The sequence below is a fragment of the Rosa chinensis genome, chromosome 5, assembly GCF_002994745.2.
Source record: "Rosa chinensis cultivar Old Blush chromosome 5, RchiOBHm-V2, whole genome shotgun sequence".
NCBI lineage: Eukaryota > Viridiplantae > Streptophyta > Magnoliopsida > Rosales > Rosaceae > Rosa > Rosa chinensis.
In genome coordinates, this window is record NC_037092.1 from 24,436,260 (window position 1) to 24,457,656 (window position 21,397).

The 21,397-nt window shown below is 38.2% G+C and overlaps 3 protein-coding genes across 3 annotated transcripts; 2 read left to right on the forward strand and 1 right to left on the reverse strand.

Annotated features, from left to right (window-relative positions):
• Window positions 1–123: 123 nt before the first annotated feature.
• LOC112165984 (alpha-1,3/1,6-mannosyltransferase ALG2) lies at window positions 124–3,217 on the reverse strand. The gene is made up of 8 exons (XM_024302723.2): window positions 3,080–3,217; window positions 2,869–2,985; window positions 2,187–2,380; window positions 1,997–2,102; window positions 1,716–1,866; window positions 1,457–1,596; window positions 650–816; window positions 124–559 (listed from the first exon to the last, which is right to left on the reverse strand). Exons 1-8 carry the CDS (start codon window positions 3,141–3,143, stop codon window positions 266–268), a joined length of 1,233 nt encoding a protein of 410 aa, XP_024158491.1. The 5' UTR covers window positions 3,144–3,217; the 3' UTR covers window positions 124–265.
• Window positions 3,218–3,278: 61 nt separating this feature from the next.
• Window positions 3,279–4,000, forward strand: LOC112165985. The gene is made up of 2 exons (XM_024302724.2): window positions 3,279–3,408; window positions 3,510–4,000. The coding sequence occupies exons 1-2, from the start codon at window positions 3,336–3,338 to the stop codon at window positions 3,620–3,622; spliced, it is 186 nt and encodes a 61-aa protein (XP_024158492.1). The 5' UTR covers window positions 3,279–3,335; the 3' UTR covers window positions 3,623–4,000.
• A 16,373-nt stretch (window positions 4,001–20,373) lies between these two features.
• LOC112167099 (14 kDa proline-rich protein DC2.15) lies at window positions 20,374–21,093 on the forward strand. Its single transcript, XM_024304062.2, has one exon. It carries the CDS (start codon window positions 20,547–20,549, stop codon window positions 20,919–20,921), a length of 375 nt encoding a protein of 124 aa, XP_024159830.1. The 5' UTR covers window positions 20,374–20,546; the 3' UTR covers window positions 20,922–21,093.
• Window positions 21,094–21,397: the final 304 nt, after the last annotated feature.

Below are 21,397 nucleotides of genomic sequence, written 5' to 3' on the forward strand. Positions count from 1 at the left end.
CAAATCCTTTCTGACATAAATGAGATCTTGGACTAGACAACAAGTTAATAACCCATTTAGTGGGCCATCCAGTCCATATACCAAGATCCAAAAATGCAGCTAATTGATGTGTGTAACACATTACACATGAAATCCCCGCAGAATTATGTTCTCCTTAATTTGGCTCAAACCAATTACTGGTTTTAAATGTGTAATGTTACAAGCAATAGAAAACTTGTGTTATCATTCTATCAAATGTGTAATGTTACAAGCAATGAAAATCCTGTCAGTCTTCTTTAGCCCGAGCAACATCAACTAGGTATTGATTCAAATGCTGACCGAATATTTTTGTAGAGAATGACTCTGTAACATGCCGCCTAGCTTCTACACCCATTCGTTGCGCCATCTGTGGTTCTTGAATGAGTTTAGCCATAGCCAAGGAAAACTCTCTTGGGTTACTTTCACAAAGAAATCCCGTTTCGCCATTCTTAACTGTCTCTACAGGACCCCCACTGTTGCACGCAATAACTGGTTTATGAGCTGCCATTGCCTCCAGAGGAACAATGCCAAAGTGTTCATCCTGCAAGGTTGAGAGATCTTATATCAATGTTATTTCCTACTATATACTGGATCTGACACATCAGAGGACAACAAAGCATGTAATTTGCACCTTTGGTGTATAAATGACACACAGGCACTGGGAGAGTAGTGCATTTCTTTCGGCTGTTGAGCAAGATGTGATGAAGTTAACCTGATTGGACACTCCTTCCCTTTCTGCTAAACTTCTGAGCTCCTCCAAGTACTCAACATTTTCTCTCAACCGGTTGTCAAAGCCACCTAAAACAATGGACATGTAAGAAAAATTCAACCAATCAAATTTGCAACATCATTGCAATTATAACTTCTAATGTCAACAAGTCGGAAATAAAAGTAGCATTGATTTTGGTACATGGCAGAGACACGTCTAGGTCAGGGTTATGAAAACAAGGACACAACAAAACCTAAAGACGTCGCACTAACAGACCACTATCAACCTCTTAAGGAATTGATACAGCACTGGTCACTTTGATACATTCCCGAGACAATGTTGGCCACATTTTTCGAAACCAAGGATCAGATGGATTGGAGGGCTCATATGGTTATCCAATGTGTAATTTACCGACAGTACCGACAGGTAACCAACCCTCGAGTGCTTGCACTAACACATACGGATCCCTAAACCTAGAGTCCTCCCACAGTTCCATGCTGACACATTACAGTTGCAAATACTTGAATCATTCAAGACACCAATGAACCTAAAGGGAGAGGTTAATCACAGAATCAGGTGACAGCGTACTTCTTGGTAATTAAGCACCTAGTAATTAATAACAGGTATGACACATGTCCCTAAAAAACCTACTTTTGAAGATTTATCTACTAGTTAGTATGGGGTCTCTGTCAGTAAGAATAGTCGGACAGAAAATAAGTAGGAACTTGCCTGCAATTGTCAAGGAAGCTTCAGCCAGATTAAGACCTTGAAGCATATCTCCTTCAAGGGTGCGAAGCATGGCAAAAGCTGAAATTGCCAAGTCTATATTCTTTTTCCTCTCAAAACGGTTGATGGAGAGAAAATTTAACCTACCAGGAAAAAAATAAAACAAGTCTAAGCCTCCAAATCAAATTAAAAAATAAGAAAGAAAAAAAAAGACATAAAATTAATGTCTTTGCACCAACAGATGTATAAGCATGTTCTTTACTTAGGAGAATTGCTAGGTTCATCGAATTGATTCACATTGACAGCTGGGTGAAGAACAGCTGGCTTAATTCCTCGTGCATCAAGATGCTTGAATGTCTTTGCAAATGTAAGTGCTGTAAATTTGCTGTTAACAAGAATCTTATCTGCCATTCCTGCACCAGTATATTTAAAATTTATCTTATAATCTGGTAAGATATAGTGTATATCCACAGTAAAGGAACACTAAGTATACGAAAAAGACATATCCAATGAATACAACAAAGCCAAGGTAAGGAATCGGACCAGTTGTCATTTCTTCTACGAAGTCTATGGGTTTTCTATATATCCTCCTCAGAATAGTTGTGTGTTGAGCGAGCAATAAATCTGGAAAATGACAATAAAACAACACCTGCGAGCAAAGATGTAATACATAAAACAACTACAGTACCAGACACCACCAGAAAACAAGTAGAAAAATAAAAGGTGCAAATACCTTTGCCGACTTCTTAAGCTTCAGCAATGGGATGACAACAGAAACCTGATCTACTAGTATTACATCAAAAGACGGCCACATAACTAGCACGCAGAGGGCAACATACAGGCACCGTAGGTATGCACACAAAGCGTGAAGACGATAGAATACATGTCGGGGTAGGAAAGCACCGTACACAGTAACAGGAAAGGCACCTGGAGAACCGAATGACATTAGAAAACCAAACCATGAACTAACTGAGCAAAATAATCAAACTGATATCTTTGTCCTACACATTATCAAATATCCAACAAGAAGCTCAAAGAAAATTTCATTTTCCAACCCGAAAGCCTAACATCCATATCCATGCAAATCCTATTTAAGGTTTCTGATTCCACCCATAATTTAGAAGAGGCTGACATCTTTCAAAGTTTACTATGACTTCTTTTCCTCGAAAAAAAGAAGAAAAAGGATTGCATTTGTAAACTGGGTCATCATGTAAACCTTTAATTGAACTCTGCCAAATGATCACAAGTTCACAACCCCATTTTGCAATTTTATGAGCAACAAACAAACTGGGCACCAGTTTTAAATGTTGAACAACACACTCCAGTTTAATCTCTTCATTCTTTTTTTTACTATACATACCCATTTACACTTTCATATGCAAAGATCAAAATTTGAAGCAGAGTAAAACACAAACCAGAGATGGTCTCCTCAAAGCATCGATTTTTATCATGGTGTGAGGTAAAGACGTGAACTTTATGGCCATGCGATGCGAGCTCAACAGCCGCATCCACAATCAGTCTCTCTGCTCCTCCTACATATTCAAAAACCACAACCACTTGAACCCAAAAACAACTTCAATAACAAAAGTAAGACGAAACCCAACAAGAAGAAGAAGATGTAATTACCTATACCCAGATCGGGATGAATAACAGCGACGTTCAACTTTGAGCTTCCTCCTCTCTTCGCCATTTTAGACCTTCTCTAATTCTCTGTAAAATTCTCAACTCAAAGCCGAAGTCTTTACCCTGCATTGGGTCAAAACTGAGCCGGGTCGGGTCGGAATTTTATAATAGAATTGGGTTCGGGTTCGGGGCAAAGGTTTATACCGCACAATTGGGTTTCCCCAATACTCATTCTTTAAAGGAGAAGAAGCAAAGAGACATGACCGGAGAAGAACTAGCCGGCCCACCAGCGCCGAAGCTGCTTCGTCTGCTCTATTTCGTCGGCGCAGGCTGTAAGTTTCATCAATTTTCACTTAAAGATTTGATCTTTGATACAAAGTTTGAGTCTTTACTTTATTTTTTGATGAATTTTTTTCTGGGTGGTTTTGGGTAGTTATTTGCACTGTTGGGGTTAACAAATGGCGTGAGCTCCAGCGCAAGTCATTGAATTTGGAGCAGCAGAAGCAGCAGCAGCTAGCCCAGAATACCGCAAATACCCTTGAATGATCTCCCAGGTTTTGAAATTGGTGATGGTGATGATAAGAACTTTAGTGATTGGGATGTAATTTTGAATATGTGAATTGGGTTTTGAACATTTTTGGGTTGCAATTTTTGCATCTCTTGGAATTTTAGTTAATGCCATAGAGTTTGTGGAATAAGGTTGAGCTTGAGCTTCATTGAATTGCTATGTTCTGCTCTAGATGAGCTCAAGTCAGAGTGAGTTTTAGAATGATACTGAATGTTGGATTAGCTTGGCAGTGTTGGTGATTTGGTGCACCCCAGATGTTTGTAATTTGGTTCTTAAATTATACAGCAAAAAGGAGCACAAATGATTTGTTTCTTATTTTGAAGTATACAAATATGATTTGAGAGCCTTTGTGGGTTTGATGAGACTCAGTGTAGAATTTCCTGCTGGCTGTTATTAATCTCGAAAGAATTTTCCTGCTGGTAACAGACTCTAGCCATGCATGTGTTCTTTATTACCAAAGGCCGGTGATTATGACATGTAAAAGATGTAGCTAGCTCATTAATATTACAGAGTATATCGTGTGGTTAGTTATCCCTCTTTCGAGGTATCGGGGAAATCCCAATCAATGCAGAACACATGCTTCAGTCAATTATTCAATAACACCATATTTCTCTTCTTTGTCTCCACTTGTATCAGTTGTATGTGAGATTTATGCATTTCTATTGGTTTGAAGAAATTCAATGTATTCTTAGAGCTAGAGCTAGAGATTGGAAAGACTAGTGTCTTTACCTTATTGCAAGCAGACCTTGATTGCTTCCAGTTTTTACAAAAGGATGAGTGAGGATACATATTGTGACTATGGTCTCTTACACTCTCACAAAACGAATAGAACAAGTATTGAACATACTCATTGCACCCTTCTCGTCCAGCTGTCTGCATTAGTTTGGGTACTAGAATAGAATACAGTTCACTGTGTCACATGCTTGATGAAGACACCTGCAGATGCAAAGCCAAGTAGTTTAAAAAAGATCCGTCACAACGGTTTTTTTTTTTTTTGGTCAATTGCAACATTTGGTTCATAGCAGTTCAGAGAAACCATAAATTGATGCATAACTCCTTTTCCCCTTTAAAAATCATCATCAAGGGGGAATTCGCAATAGCATCGCTGGGGAAGTGGGACCGGTAGGCTAGGTTCCTAAGCTTCACAAGAAGTTTCTTCGCATGCATGGGAAAAGCATCAACCATCACAATACTGCTCTATGATGCAGAGGAAGAGTCGCATACTCACCCAGTGGTTGGCAAGGCTCAAAGATGTTTGGTATCGATATGGAAGATGTGCTTGATGAACTCCGTCAGAGTTGGACAGGAAAGTTGAAGGAGATTGGAGAAAAATGAAATGAAATTGATAAGAAAAAGAATTAGTTTTCTACTTTTCTTTCTCCAACTATACTCTCTCTCTCTCTCTCTCTGCTTTTTTCTGGAGATTGTTTAGAAACAAAACTTGGGCCTTTTCTTCCTCCAAGAGTCCTGCTAAAATTATAGGTAAAGGGCACAACACGTTTTTGAATCGTTTGATTAGTTGAAGAAAACGGGGAAAAATTAAAAAAGCAAGACATTCTAAATATACCAAAGCGCCTACCCCTTATGAACAGTGATTTCCGTATGAACAGTGTAATGTTCATACTAGTTGAAGATTATCAATTTCTTATAAGCTGAAGATTATCCTTAGTGTAATGTTCTTGTGAAGATATCCCCACTACATAAGTGCCATACTAGTTGATTCTGATCGAGATGGCAAAATATGTGAAGATGCATGTTCCTCTGAGCATCGATCTGTTTTTGAGGGTACATATAGGCCACCGGTTTGCCTAGAGATAAGACTTTTTGGAGAATATGTGCTATATAACCTTCCCTAATACGTCCTTGGCGAATTAGTTGGAGTGATGATTTGATACTTTGATAGAGGCCACAAAGGATCAACAGATACAAATAAGAGGGACAGATGGATGCCCAACCAAAAAGCACACAGGCTCTGCAAGTGATCGAAATCAGTGGTCTACGAACTTCAACTTAATTCGCAGTAGTGATCGAAGAATATACACAAGAAAAACAATGATAGTCAAATAAATTTGACAATGTACCAAGACTTGCTTCTTGCCAGTTTAGTAGGAGTCGAACACGAAAAACCTTACTCGATATATTAACAAAGCAACACCCAAACATGCATATAGGTCATACAAAAAAAACACAAAGAATATATTCGATTAAGTTCGGTTTACCCAAACGTGCTCCCGAGGATTTGGTGTGAACCAGAAAGTTCGTTGTAAAGCTAAAAAAAGGCACATGATCATTCAAAGGACAAGTCAAAGGTTCCACGCTCCTATGCGTCAACGAAAACACCCCAAAGTCCACCTTGTTTTCTTTGGGCTGGAGTAGAGCAAAATAGATAGAGTTTCTTTCAAATGTCTCATCTTGGAAACCACCGAGACCACTGGTGGAAGAGATGAACTTATAGTTACCCCCACTCACGAACAATGTTCTATTACCAAGATCGAAAATCTCAACCCACCGAGGGCCACCAGTAATATTACATTCCAACTTCCACAATTGAAATCCTTCGGTACGGTTTTGAGGGCGAGAGGTGTTGCCCAAAATAATGAACAACTCCTTGGATTCAAAATCTTTTGCTAGGTACCAAACATTCATGTAAAAGAGGGGAAATCTGCTAAGATAACGCTCTCCGGTATTACTAGTGTAGATACCTCTCACTATGCATGGATAGTTTGCTACCTCACCAAGCATAAACAACACCCTTATGAGATCCAACCGCTACTTGCATCTTGTAGCCCTATGTTCAAGCTACGCTACGGTATCTGGAAGCGGTAAATATGTCGCCGGGAAGCCACCTTCCCGGCCTTGCCAACATGCCCTCACAACTAGGCTTTTTAGACTAGAAATGGTGGTTGCTTTACCACATCGAAAACCATGTAAAGGAGAAGCATTCCTTCACCTATAAAAGGAATGCCTCCTCCCACAACTCAAGACATCCCATTACACACTTTGTAATCCCCTTGGGCCCATACACACATAATTAAGCTTTCAAGTAGACGTAGTCTTCCGCCTTAGCGTGCAAATGAGCATACTTTGAGGATATAGCTTATCATCAAGGATTTCTACATTGCAAAATTCGAGAGCCTTCTGCTCTTCATTTACGGCCTCAATCAGGGTCCATGATTTTTCAGTGATCCTACAAAAAAACAGACGGCTTCTTACTATATCAAGGCTAGCAACATAACAGTTTTGATCGGTTGGGACCGGAGGCTACTACACTCTCTCTGCTTCTCAGAATCGAATATGGTGGCAGCATCGGTTTTGATGGGAGCATGACTCGAGCACCTGATATTGGATTTAAGAAGAAGTGGGAATAATTAGTAAATCCCTCTCTAGCAAACATGATCAGCCACCCCTCAATTGATCCAACACAATCCCACTGAATTAACTATGGAATTCGGCCTGTGAATTTTCCCATCACTTACAAAGCAACCATCTTTGATGGAGAAGACATGTTCGGAATAGATCAAAAGGCATACAAGTTGATGTGGAGCAGGAAGGCAACGCTTGCTGTCAATTGCTGCTCGCCAAGAAGGGCATACGTCACGACAGTGGAGGTAGTCTGAGAGGGGCAGACGTTTTAATACCAATTGCATGATACCATTAGGCAGTTGCTTGGACCACAAATCATCATCATCGTCATCACCATCTTGTTTGTGGCGCAGACAGCCAGTGAGCCGTAACCAAATTCTTGATAGGCTTCTAACTTTGATCTTCATGAGCTCTGTTTGAGGCCAACTATAATTTCTCGTGTGAATACGGCTAGAGACTATTAAATTTCTTCTTAAATCTATTCTAGACATGTGTCCTAAATCATCTTTATGAGAGGAAACCCAATTTGACTTATAAATTCGATTTATTTATTCTTTTTTCCCTCTCATTTCTGGTAACAATAAAGTTGTATCCTATATTATCTAGAGTTTGACACCAAATCTAAATCGGGGAAATAGAAAAACGAAGAAGAAAGAAAAAGGATAATTGTAACCTGGCATCAAAGCTTGTGGACATGGGACTACCATTTAAGAGCCTACAAGAATTTTTTGTATTTTGAAAGTCTATGGGTATTCAATTGAGATTTTAAATAATCTTTTAAAATCTTGATGTTGTTAGGACCGAAAATGAGCATTTTGGCCTGACAAGGCGTGTCTTGGAGAAATTGAGCCAAAGTCAGTGGCTCAAGCTATATATTGTCGACAAGTTCGAAATATATTATTTAGAGGCTAAATAAAGCCTACTATGGAAGATTATGCGAGCTGCAAGAAAAGGAAATGATGGAAGCATGGAAATGAAAAGTCAACTTTAGCACATTTTCCTACTTCAGCTAGGAGAAACCGAGCTAAACAAGGAAGGAGGGGCGGCAGACTAACCAAATGAAATCCAAATGAGCTAAAACTTTCCAGATTAATTCTATACATCCCAAGAATCATTTCTTATAAGAGTTCCAGAGCTAGTTATGAGTGGAAAGCCTTCAAACAATCACTCCAATTTTCTGCAGAAGCAAAACTGGACCTGTAAGGAGTCCAGCAGCATTTCCGGCCCAACCAAATGGAAGAAAGCACTGAAAATTTGTCACAATGATCTACACTCATTGTGGATCATTTGATATGAAGAAATCGAAGGCCCATTTTGAGTTCTTGGTGGAGATATAGCTGCAGCAAAATTGGAGCAGTAAGTGATTAAACCTAACATTCCATTAGTGTTTAAGTGCTTAAACCTAACATTCCATTAGTTTTTAAGTGCTCAAACCTAACCCATCATGATTTGTTTAAGGCCAACCACTATGGCTTGGTAGCCTATATATAGAGGCTACAACAAGTAACAAAGACAACACAATTCAACAACAATCTCTAAGATTATCCAAGCCTCTCAAGAGCAACCCCTCTCTTTCTCTTACCGGTGATCACACTCCAGTCCTAGTCTTCTCAAGAGCTGACTGTTATTGCCGCCAAACCCTCTGTCAAAGTGCTTCGGTCCTAGTCTCCTCAGGAGCCGACTGTAGTACCGCGACCACAACAGTTACGAAACCAGTTAAGCAAGGGTAACGCCTTCGCAAACCAGCTAAGCTAAAGTCACGCTTTGGCAAGTTTTCTCTACTTCCCGGTGATTTCGCTCTGCTCACCTACAACGTTGAGTATCAACTTGGTGATACAAGACAAAGTCCTCACCACGAGGCACAGAGAATCCCACGACGAGGTTGATGCTCTCCTCGTCCACAATCGCTTGATAGAAGTCAGGTCAAGGGACACCCCTGACGACCACACCCGAACGGTGGTGGCACGCCCGCGCAAGAAAAGAGACTGTTGACCAGCTCAAGAAAAACTAGAGCCAAACAGATGTATTCAATTAAGATTTAAAATTATCCATTCAAATATGCAGATATTCAAAAGTAGGGCTGTCAGTGGGTCGTGTCGGGTTGGGTTCATGTCGGGTCTGTCACAAGATACAAACTCAAACTCAACCCATTAAATAATCGTGTCAAAAATTTAAACCCAAACCCAACCTATTTATTAAACGGGTTACATGTTTCTAACCTGCTTAACCCATTTAATAAATAGGTTCTGTCTTGTTAAACAAAATGATCTATTTAAGGGCTAACAATGTGACCCATTTAACTACAAAATACAAAATTGATTAAATTCACTAAAAACTCCACAAGACGAAGAATATAAATAATTATATGTACTTCATAACTAATTAAATCCAATAATTATAAAGCAAAATATTTCAAATTGTCTAATCATATGATCAAATACTCCTAACGTCTAATATTTCAAGAAGAAATATAGCATAATCGGGTTATACGGATTCACTTCGTGTTGGTGGTTTGACCCATGGCCGACCCATTTATTAAATGGGTCATGGCAGGTTGACCCACGGCCGACCCGCTTTTCAATCGTGCGGGTTCAACCTGCTTTATTTCGTATGAGTTTCGAGTCGTGTTATCGGGTCGTGTCGAAATTGACAGCCCTATTCAAAAGTATACAGATTTTTAAGGATTTTATTAAATGCTGGATTTTGGAGGATTTTATAGTGCTTTTGATGTATAAAAACTCAAAAAAAATCCAACCACTTCCTAAGAGATTTTAATGGATTCTTTCTCACTCAAAAAATGAAGAAACTCTTCACCAAAAAAAAGAAAAAAAGAAGAAGAAGCAGCTTTCAATAGGTGACACTCATCCATCTTGTCTTAGACCTATCACTACAAAAAAAAAATTGCAATGGCCACGGCGCAATGCAGTCGCAAAAACCTATTTTGCCGTCGCAAAAGAGCATTGGTGACGGCTCTGCGACGGCAATTCTTCCGACGCCGTTGGTGGCGTCGCCAATGGTATTTGCCACAGCAATTCGCAGTCGCAAGACTATTAGCGACGGCAAAACGTTTGCCGTCGCAAGGATTTTGCGAATGCAAAATGCCGTCGCAAATACCAATTGCGACGCCACCAACGGCTACTGAAGCTTTTTGCCGTCGCCAAAAGTCATTTGCTACAGCAAAAATGCCGTCGCAAAAATATTATTTATGAATAAAAAAAAAATCAGCATGCAAATGCATGCCGATTTTTTTTTTTTAATGAATGAAAACCGTACAAAAAGGAATGAAGCTTATATAAAAGGAAATGTTACACTTTAATTTTCCTCATAAATGTTACAAAATGAATGAAGTTTCTACCAAAATTTACAAGATCGATAATTAAGCTTTACAAGTTAGTTATTTTCCTCTAGCTTCTTCAAGATGAACTTTGCAGGGCTCTTCCTCGATCTACTTCATGTACCAATTACTCTAGTGTTGTTGCAAGCCTCCTATAACAGAAAGTCAGAAATCTTCAAGCATTCATTAAAGAAACAAAAAGCTGGAAAAGTAATGGGAGATGTACACATGACATAGATATTGTTCATACCAGTACATACAATTAATATTTCACTTGAACTCTTAATTACTTTTTGACATTTTGAGTCAGCAAGTGTGCTAAATCCAGGTCTTTCTACGATTAAAGCTAGAGTAGTTGATTTGAAGAATGCTAAATCCATAGTTCCATACTTACCTAGAAATATGTCTGAACTTCCATTCATTATATATCATGAAGATCCCTTCCAATTAGTTCCTGAATAGGGGGCTGCTGTGAGTACTCCTGAAGGAACACGAAAAATTATTCAATTCATATGCATAAGTCTAAGTTACATGAACTGTACTTACACTTGAACAATAAGAAAATTACAAGGCTCCACAAAGGGATATAGAACCATAAACTATAACCATAAGTACAGATGTAAACAAAATAACACAAAGGGATTTAAAGCTATACTTGTGCATATCTCCATGAATATCAAAATAGAAAGTAATAGATGGACTTGACGAAATTGTTTTGACAGCTTGCATTGAAGAAACAAAAAGCTAAAAAACCAAACATGAAAATAACAAACAACAGAGCAATGAACAAATACTAAAAAGAGCATATAAATATATTAGACTATAACCAAAAAAAAAAAAAAAAGACTCACCATGTGCTCCCAGATTACTACTACATCATTCGAAAATATCTATATATCTATATAACACACACACACACACACACATATTTAGCTGTGTGGAAGCTATTCAATAAACCCATCAATTTTATCACCTTAACATCATTATCAAATGAACCCATCCATTTAGAAGTTAGCAAAGACTTCATAACAGAGTAAGCATAGCACGGTTACACCCCAGACCTGGCATGAATTGAACATAATAAAGCAGGGGTTACAATCTCCTTCTGTATTGGAAGACTTTGGATTTAAATTTGAAATTGCTGAATTTTCAAGGAAAGAACCAAAAACCAATGCAAGAGAAGTCAGAATGAACCAAAATCCCACAAAGAGAATTTGCAGCCAAACAAAATGCTTAATTTATCAAACCTATGAATAACTCAGCCTTACAAACCAAATCCAACTTACCAACTGAACACCATAGATCGAACACTCACCATAATTTCAACCATAGATCGAACACCAACAAAAACAAAAACAGAAAAACAACACACCAATCACAAAAACCACTCACCAAAACCACAAATCAAACCAGAAACAACTGCAAATAGAGAGAACTACAAATCCGACCGGCCTGCCCCTTTCTTCACAGATCATGCAGACAACCCAAAGTTCCCAAACAAACACCTTTCTATTTCTGCTGAAACGAAGACACGCGATACATTAAGGAAGAGGTTACATTAAACGTTTAGTTCTAGTGAATGTCAACAATCCCTTCAGCTGCAAAGTAAACAAAATAACTTCTAATCTCTACTGTAATTTCATGGTAGCAGGGAAGTCTTTAGTTTTCCCAAATTCAAAACCAATATCAAATTTTTAGACAGTTGAAAAGTTACTGTTGGAAATCATACACAAACTTCATGCATCATCGCATCATTTCTATAGCAGATATTCAAAAACAAAGCTCTATTTGTCTCATTTCAGCTCACAAAACAACCAATTCACCAAGCAAAGCAAAATGAAAAAATTTCACCGATAACAGACAGATCACGAACGAAACTAAATCTAGAGTAAAGAGACGAACCTGTTCCACCATCACCAACGATTACGAGCTTGAAGATCGGGTACTCCACGGTCTGCTGATTCGGCAAAGCCTACAAATGCAACAAAAAATTATCAAAAAAAATCAATAAAAAAATCTGTTTTTTTTCAGCCACCAAACGAAGATCAAAATCGGCGAAGAAAAAAAAAAAGCTGAGATACATTTGAGTTTTTGAGGTCGAAAAGCAGTAGTGCGAGTGGCGCTAAGAACTAAAAATGAAAGAGGGAACGATGTGAGATTTGTCAAGGGTTTATATAGCAGGAGCGTTTCGACAGAGGCGGAGGAAGAGCTGGCCGGCGCAGAGAAGAGGGAAGGTGGGGGCGATCTGAACCATGGGTATCTAGACGGCGCTGGTGTCGAGGATGGAGGTTACATAGGATTTGGGTTAGTGGCAGGTGGTGGAGACCAGTTATGTTGCAGGGTTTCGTTTTCTATCTGGTTTGTGGATTTGTGGTTAGATCCAATCGGATCGCGGCTCAAATCCATTGGAGATTGGCGTTTCAGATCTTGCAGCAGGCGATCCCTTGATGGTGGGTTGGAGGAGGGTGGCGGTGGGTGTCCCGGATCTGGTATTGATCTTCATGGATTGGGGGGGGGGGTCGTGTTTTGGGGTTGGGAAGGAATCAGAGAGAGCGAGAAAGAGGCAACGCTACAAATGGGGAAACTGATCGAGAGAGAGTGAGAGTTAAATGTGAGAGGAATGAATCATACGATGGAAGACATTCGCAGTAGCAAAGCCAAGTGATTTTAGCGACGGCATCATACTGCTGACGCAAACCTATTATACTTTTGCGACTACATGCTTTGCCGTAGCAAATATAGGACGTTTGGACCGACGCTAACCATGTGTAGCATATATGCTACGGCTCTCCTTTGCCGTCGCAAACTAATTTTTATTTTTGCTACGCCTTGTTTCCAGTAGCAAATCTATGACCAATGGCGACGACATTTTTGCACCAAACTGTGGTGGCCATTGCAATTATTTTTTGTAGTGTATCTTTCCACTATCCTCCTCCTGCCTCTGTCTCTGCTCTCATCTAATAATTTTTTTATTTTTATCACTATAGCTCTAGAAGGCTTAATCCTTCTAGCTAATTAAACTCACTTTCAATGGTGTTGTTAAGATGATACATACACACATGTTTCTTTTTTTTTAATCAAACCCAAAGCCGGCTGCCGATATATATATATATATATATATATGTGTGTGTGTGTGTGTGTGTGTTCATCTAAAGCCAGAATATGCCATTACATACACACATATTTCCTTTGTAAATTAGATATGAAATAAATTATGTCATTAGTTTATTACTATTTTATTTTTTGTGTAACATTTTGGCTGATTAGTTTTTTCTTATTATTCATATATATATATAGGGCCCTTCTAGTGAGGGATCCCTTTTTTTAGTCTTTTCTAGGGATAGGGCATTAGACCAACTTTTAACATCTTAACCGTTCAGACTTTAGGTCCAAATGTATAGATCACTTCAGCAATTTTTCAGCCAAATTGATTATCGTTAAGGCATTCAAAACGGCGACTTAAGATTATAAATATGAATAGTTCAATTTTGACAGATTTGGTTGTTCATTGATTTATTCTAGTTTGATACATTAACGATCACCGATTTGGCTGAAAATTTGCAGAAATGATCTACACATTATGACCTAAAAACTAAAAGTTGGTCTAATACCCTATCCCTATAAAAGACCAAAAAAGGGATCCCGTACACACACACACACACACACACACACACACACACACACACACATATACATATACGGAGCCGTTAGAGAGCGGACGTCCACAACTGAGAAAAAGTGCGGATGTCGCTCCTCCGGCATCGATCGAGAGTCGACGGCGTGGCGCAGCTTGCCAAATGGAGTCCGGGGGTCTGCGAAGCCGATCTGTGGTCGAGTGGAGTTGCTGGCGACCGTTCTGCAGCATTGCACAGAACCTGCAGTTGCAGGTGAGGTGGCTGCCCAGAAATTGGCAACGCCGACCTCCTCCGACCTTGATCGCTGCCCAGAAGAGGTCTGGGACGCCTCCGGCCAGCCCTGAGCTGCCATCGCCGCCTGCCGCACTTTAGCGAAAGTGCGGACGTCCGCCTGTGATCGGGCCTATATATATACACACTTTTTTGTCATTGATATAACATTATAGTTGGATCCATAGGTCCATTGCTTTTAAAGAAAAAAAAAGAAAAAAAATTAAAATACTAAAAACATCATAAGGACTTATAAAATCTAAACAAATACCAGTAAATCAATTCATTAGAATCAATTAGAGTCCATATAGAATTTAAACAATCAGTGAATTAAGTAAATCCATGGATTATAAAAACTCAAACAAAATCTTTTAAAATCTGAATTGAATACACCCCTCTAAGAATTTGATCATTGAAGTTTTTGTTCTCGAATGATATACTACTTCATTTCAAATCTAACATTTCTTAACAAACTCATCAAAAAAGAGAGGAAATCTGTTTGTCAGCAATGACAACTAGAAATTTTTTGTTACATGTATTTCATTTGACAGACTACCGAATTACTGCATAAGAAACGTCACAATAACACTTCATCATGATAATTTAAACTGGACTTTAATAACATAGAAGTATTTTTTTTATTTTTTTTTAATCAGGGGTGAGACAACAAGCCACCTCGATTATGTAAGCGAGTTAACAATACACTTTCCTAGTTAGTATTTGGACCGAAGTCCACGAGGATATCCCACCAAAGTCGGACTAATCCCCCGCCGCAGGCACACAAACCCAAATGCCCTCAAACCTTTTACCACAAATCGGTGGGAGTTGAGACTTGAACGCTAGACATGAATATTCCATGCTAGGCTGCTTGGCCAAACTACCACACCAGATTAGGCCATAAATCCTTTATGATTAGTAAAGCTGAAGAGTAGCAAATAAAATCAGTAAAAATAGCCAATTTATCAAAGAAAGAAAAATGAACAGTGGAAATAGCTAGTAGGCTGAGCTGGAACATAATTAAGATGTGGGTTTTGAATTATGAGTTGAAACGTGAAGTAAAGTTGAAAGATTCACATCATATAACCACATGGTGTGGTGTGTTGGTCGAGCTGCCTAGTCTGGAACCCCCAGGTCTAGAGTTCGAATCCCAGCTCCATCCCGTGGCCAGCAGATTTGAGGGACCTGAGTTAGTTAAAACACCCAATGGTTCGTGTGTCTGCGGTGCAGTGATTAGTCTGGCTATGCTGGGATACACTGCATGGGTGTGTGTGTTGGTTCTATTGTCGTCTTCCACTCAAAAAAAAAAAAGATTCACATCATATATATTGTGGTCACATACTCATATTAGTATGAGACTATCATTCACATTGTGCTCCATTGTATAGATGTCGGGCTATGGCTAGTCATTAATAAATGAATAAATGAGTGAACAAAAGATGTGAAATAATTCTTTATTTAGCCTTTGACTTTAGTTTTTGTTTCGTAAGGAATTAGAGAGTTTCGGCTGGAGTCGGGGTGACTAGCTTGGTCTACAGTCTACACACATTATGAAAATTAATTTGTAGTTGAGAAAACTAATGACATAATTCAATTCTAGTTGGTTGATTGAGATATTGGAGATAACTAAAAACATTAAAATTTGAAGCACAAATAAATAAACATGTATATATATATATACACACACACACACGAAAATGTTCTGAAGAGGACGTCCGCAACCCAGAAAAAGTGCGGACGTCCCTCCTTTCTCCGCTATCAAGCTCCGACGACGGCGCGCCTCTTGCCGGACGGAGGCTACATGCATCCCAGACCAGTTTGCAGTGAAGACGAAGGCCAAAGAGATCGAGGTCGGAGGTCTGGGCAGTGTGGTCGACTGGAAAGTGGTAGTCTGATCAAGGTCGACTGGAAAGTGGTTACCGACGAGTCCACCCGACTACAAACTGGTCTGGGATGTTCAGAGGGTTTATTCGGCAACTGCAACCCAGCCATCGCCGCCTTCTCGACGCCGGAGGAGGGACGTCCGCACTTTTTCTGGGTTGCGGGCGTCCTCTTTACTTCTCCTCCTCCTTCTTCTTCTTCCAACGCGTCTTTACTTCTCCTCCTTCTTCTTCTTTCAACGCACAACGGTAGGAAGAAAATTGATTATCCAAGCTCTTGCTCTCTCCCAAGTCCCAAACCTTGAAACCCTGCAAATTTTTTCTTTAAATTGGTTTCAATGGTTACTCAATTCTTTAATTCATTCTCATCCATCACCCAATCTTTCTCCTCTCTATGTTTATGTTATTCTACGGTGATCATAAGAATTTTTCAGCTTTCCATCGATGTAGGTTGAGGTACAAATCAAAATAGGTATTGGGTGTTCTTCAATTTTGATATCTAATTTTGATTTGTATTGGGTGTGTTCTTCAATTTTGATATCTAATTTTGATTTGTATTGGGTGTGTTCTTCAATTTTGATATCTAATTTTGATTTGTATTGGGTGTTCTTCAATTTTGATTTCGAACAATCCGGACATTCATTGGTTTTCAATTTTCAATATTAGGTGCAATTGGAAGTTGCAGTTGCAAGCCAATCTCGATCAGAAGACTGAGAAGAGAAAGAACAAGAAGGAAAAAAGCAAATTCCAGATTTTCAGGTATTGTTCTAATGTTCTATGCTACTGTGTTTATCAATTATCATTCAAAGTGATTTCTAACAACCTGCTCATTCATCAATTTTCAATTTTCAATATTAGGTGCAATTAGAAGTTGGATTTGCAAGTCAGTCTCGATCAGAAAAGAAAAAACAAGAAGAAAAAAAGCTGATTCCAGATTTCCAGGTTCTAATATTGTTCTATGCTAAAGTGTTTATCATTCAAAGTTTAGTGTCTTGGCTTGCTTGTTTGAGTTTTTTCTTGCTAGTTTCAATAATGTTTCCTAGGAAACAACTCTCAGGTTCTCAAAAAAGAAAAAGAAAGAAAAGAGAAGAAGAAATTATTCAATCTCAACTGGGATCTTTAGATAGATATTTTGTTAAAGAAACAAATGAATCTGTTGAAAATCATGTTGAGAATTTAGTAAATGAACCTGAACTACAAATTCATTCTGATGAGTTTATAGAAAATCAGAATGAGGGGAACGAAGAACTTGGTGATATAGGTGAAAATGAAAGTGACGAAATAGAAAATAATGAAAATCCTTGTCATGATGAAATTATTGCTAATGAACTTCAATGCTTGAAATCATCTGCTGATTTGAATATTTTTGATCCTAGAGTTTGGGATAGTCTAGATTCAAAAATGAGAGACTTGCTTGTAGAAAAAGGACCTATTACGGAATATGATATCAACTTTCCTAAGGATGAATTAGGTCGGCACTTTTCTTCTAAGTTTTATGTTCGAAAATTACGAAATGGTGAAACTTTTGCTAGAAAATGGTTGATTTACTCGAAAGAGCTAGATAAAGTTTTTTGTTTCTGTTGCAAATTATTTAAAATAGCTCGCTCGAGAAGTCAATTAGCAAGTGAAGGGATAAGAGATTGGAAGCATCTTGGTACATCATTGAATTTACATGAAAACAGTTCTGAACACCTCATTAACTTGAGAACTTGGGCTGAGTTGCGAGTGAGATTGAATAAGAATCAAACAATTGATAAAGAGTTACAAGAGTTAATTAAGAAAGATACTGAACATTGGAAAGAGGTTATGGTCAGAATAGTTGCTGTTGTGAAATGTTTTGCAAGGAATAATTTGGCCTTTCATGGAACAAATGAAAAAATTTATGAAGATTCTAATGGAAACTTTTTAGGCTTACTTGAAATGATTGCTGAGTTTGATCCTATAATGAAACAACATTTTCGGCTTATTCAAGATAAAGAAATTCATTATCATTATCTTAGCCATAAAATTCAAAATGAGTTGATTGGTATGTTGGCCTTAAATGTCAAGAGTGCAATTATTAAAAAAATCAAAGAGGCAAAATATTTTTCGGTAATCCTTGATTGCACTCCTGATGCAAGTCACAAAGAACAAATGACTTTAATTATAAGATGCGTAGATGTGTTGAGTTCTCCTATAAAAATAGAAGAGTTCTTTTTAGAATTTCTAAATGTGGAAGATACATCTGGTTTAGGGCTTTTTAATGAATTACAAGCAGCTTTGAAATCTCTTGATTTAGATATTGATTGTGTGCGAGGATAAGGCTATGATAATGGTTCTAATGTGAGAGGAAAACACCAAGGTGTTCAAAAAAGATTGCTTGATATAAATCCTAGAGCCTTTTATATGCCGTGTGGTTGTCATTCTCTTAATTTAGTATTGTGTGACATGGCCAACTCTTGTCATAAAGCAAAATCTTTTTTTGGAACATGTCAAACAATTTATACGGTGTTCTCTAAATCTACAAAGTGATGGAGTGTTTTACTTGAATATATAGATGACTTGACTTTGAAATCTTTGTCAACTACACGCTGAGAAAGTCATATTGAAAGTGTCAAAGCTATAAAAACTCAAGCTGCCCAGATAAAAGAAGCCTTAAAAAAACTGGCAGAAATTAGTGATGATAGAAAAGTGAGTAGGGATGCTGAATCTTTGATATCTGGTGAACTTTCAAGCTTTGATTTTATTTTAAGTTTGGTTATTTGGCATGACATTTTGTATAAAATTAACTTGGTTAGTAAAAAGTTACAATTCAAAGATATGCTTCTTGATGTTGCCGTGAAGAACTTAGAGGGACTAGTTTCTTATTTTGAAAAGTATAGGCAAAATGGGTTTAATTTTGCCATGACTGAAGCTAAAGAAATTGCAAATGACATGGGAGTTGAGCCTATATTTCCTATAAAACGTCATGTTTGCAGAAAAAAGCATTTTGATGAAATTCCAAATACTGAAAGGGAACAACAATCTGCTCAAGAGTCCTTTAGAACTGATTACTTTTTGGTTTTAGTTGATATGGATCTTTCTCAATTAAAAAGCAGGTTTGAACAAATGAAAACTTTTGAATCTATGTTTGGCTTCTTGTTTGATGCATCAAAGTTAGCTTATTTGGATGATGATGACTTGAAAAGTTGTTGTTTGAATATTGAAACTGCTTTGAGAAATGGTGATGGTTCTGACATTGATGTGAAATATTTGCTTATGGAGTTACAAATTTTGCAGGAGATGTTGCCGAATGAGGCATATGAAACAGATAGGCCTTGGACATCCATTCAAATTATGGAGTTTGCAAAGAAAATGGATATGTTTCCAAGTGTTATGGTTGCCTATAGGATTTTATTAACTATACCGGTGACGGTAGCATCCGTCGAAAGAAGTTTTTCAAAATTAAAATTATTAAAATCTTATTTGCAGACTACCATGACTCAAGATAGGCTGAATGGATTAGCTATTTTAACCATTGAAAGAAATATGTTGGTAAATGTTAACTATGAGAAGATAATTGATGATTTTGCTTCAAGAAATGCAAGAAGGCATCATTTTAGATGATTTGTAATTTTTTTTATATGGGGTTTTGGTTTTATGTCCCCCCCATTTGTATAAAATTTCTTTATGTAATAAAATTGGTGTGGGGATGAGCTGCCTAGCTTGACTGGGTTCCAAACCCCTAAATAAAGGATTTAGATTATGACATTTTGTAAGAATCATTACATTTATATTTCGGCTAGTTGGGCACACACAAAAAATTTCGCCTAAGGCATCAAAAAGCTCAGAACCAGCCCTATATATATATATATATATATATATATATATATATATATATATATATAGCAACGTTCCAAAGAGGACGTCTGTGAAGCAGGCAAACTGTGGATGAAATACGTGTCACAGCTCCATCACCTTTGGTTAATCGATCATCGTTTGATGTACAGAAATTTCAGTCTTCAAAGGGTAGTGGGAAACTGATCGAGAATATCTAGTTTGGTGCCTAAAACATCACAACTAGCTAGTCGACGACTAAGAAGGGAAACCCAAATTATATTGCTTCACTTGATCAACATGCACTAAAGGGTAGTGGGAAACTGATCGAGAATATCTAGTTTGGTGCATAAAACATCACAACTAGCTAGTCAACGACTAAGAAGAGAACCCAAATTATATTGCTTCACTTGATCAACATGCACTAACTTACAAATAGCTAGCTAATTTCAGCTGGTACTGTATCACACATCTTTTTTTTTTCACTCCCTTCCAATCAATCAGATTCTCAAAACAACAAGTTCATTGCTAAACCTCACCATCTTCTCGCCTATAAAACAAGGCATCCCCTCCCTCCAGTGAAGCACCCAAACAACCCATTAATATCCCACTTCGATCACTTTCAGCAATGGCTTCTTCTACCAATCTCTCTGCAACCCTTCTCGTCTTCTCAGTCCTTCTCTACCCACCACCAATACTGGCACAAACACCATTAACCCCGGTACCAACACCAGCACCAGCTATGGAAACTTGCCCGAGAGACTCGCTGAAGTTAGGGGTTTGTGCAGGCCTTCTGGGACTCGTGAACGTTAAAATTGGATCGTCAGCAACCAGTCCCTGCTGTGCACTGCTTGAAGGCTTGGCTGATTTGAAGGCTGCTCTTTGTCTTTGCACCGCGCTTAAGGCCAATGTGCTCGGTATTAACTTGGACGTGCCAATTGCTTTGAATTTGATTGTTAGTGCTTGCCAGAAAACTGTCCCTCCTGGTTTTAAATGTGAATAAGATGATTATAAGATTATTCTTGTGCTTGGTTTCAGTGGTCTTAATGTTGGGGGTTTGTTTGGAGAGTGATGCCTAATCTGGTACATTAACAAGGGAAGCCTGTTTGCCTGAATAAATCTTCTGTAACGCTCCTTGTAATTTTGTAGTATTTATTATGCTTTGTCTACTTATATCTCCACGACTTTACATATGATCATTTCTTCTCTTCTTTTGAGAAAGACAACAAGAAAAACAACAAAATAAGGGAAATCGGGGGATAAGATGGAGCACTGATAAAAGGAGATTGATTCTGATATCCTGTTCAGATACCAATTTGATGTTAAAAATTTGGAACGAAAACTTAGCAATTAACCTGTCTAGCTCAAGAAAATACAGCTACAAGCATATCCCGGATCCTCTCCTTGGTTACTCCTCATCCTCTGTTTGTTCTTGGCTTTTTGCTTCAGCCGTTGATTCAATATCCGAGGGTCTGTAAT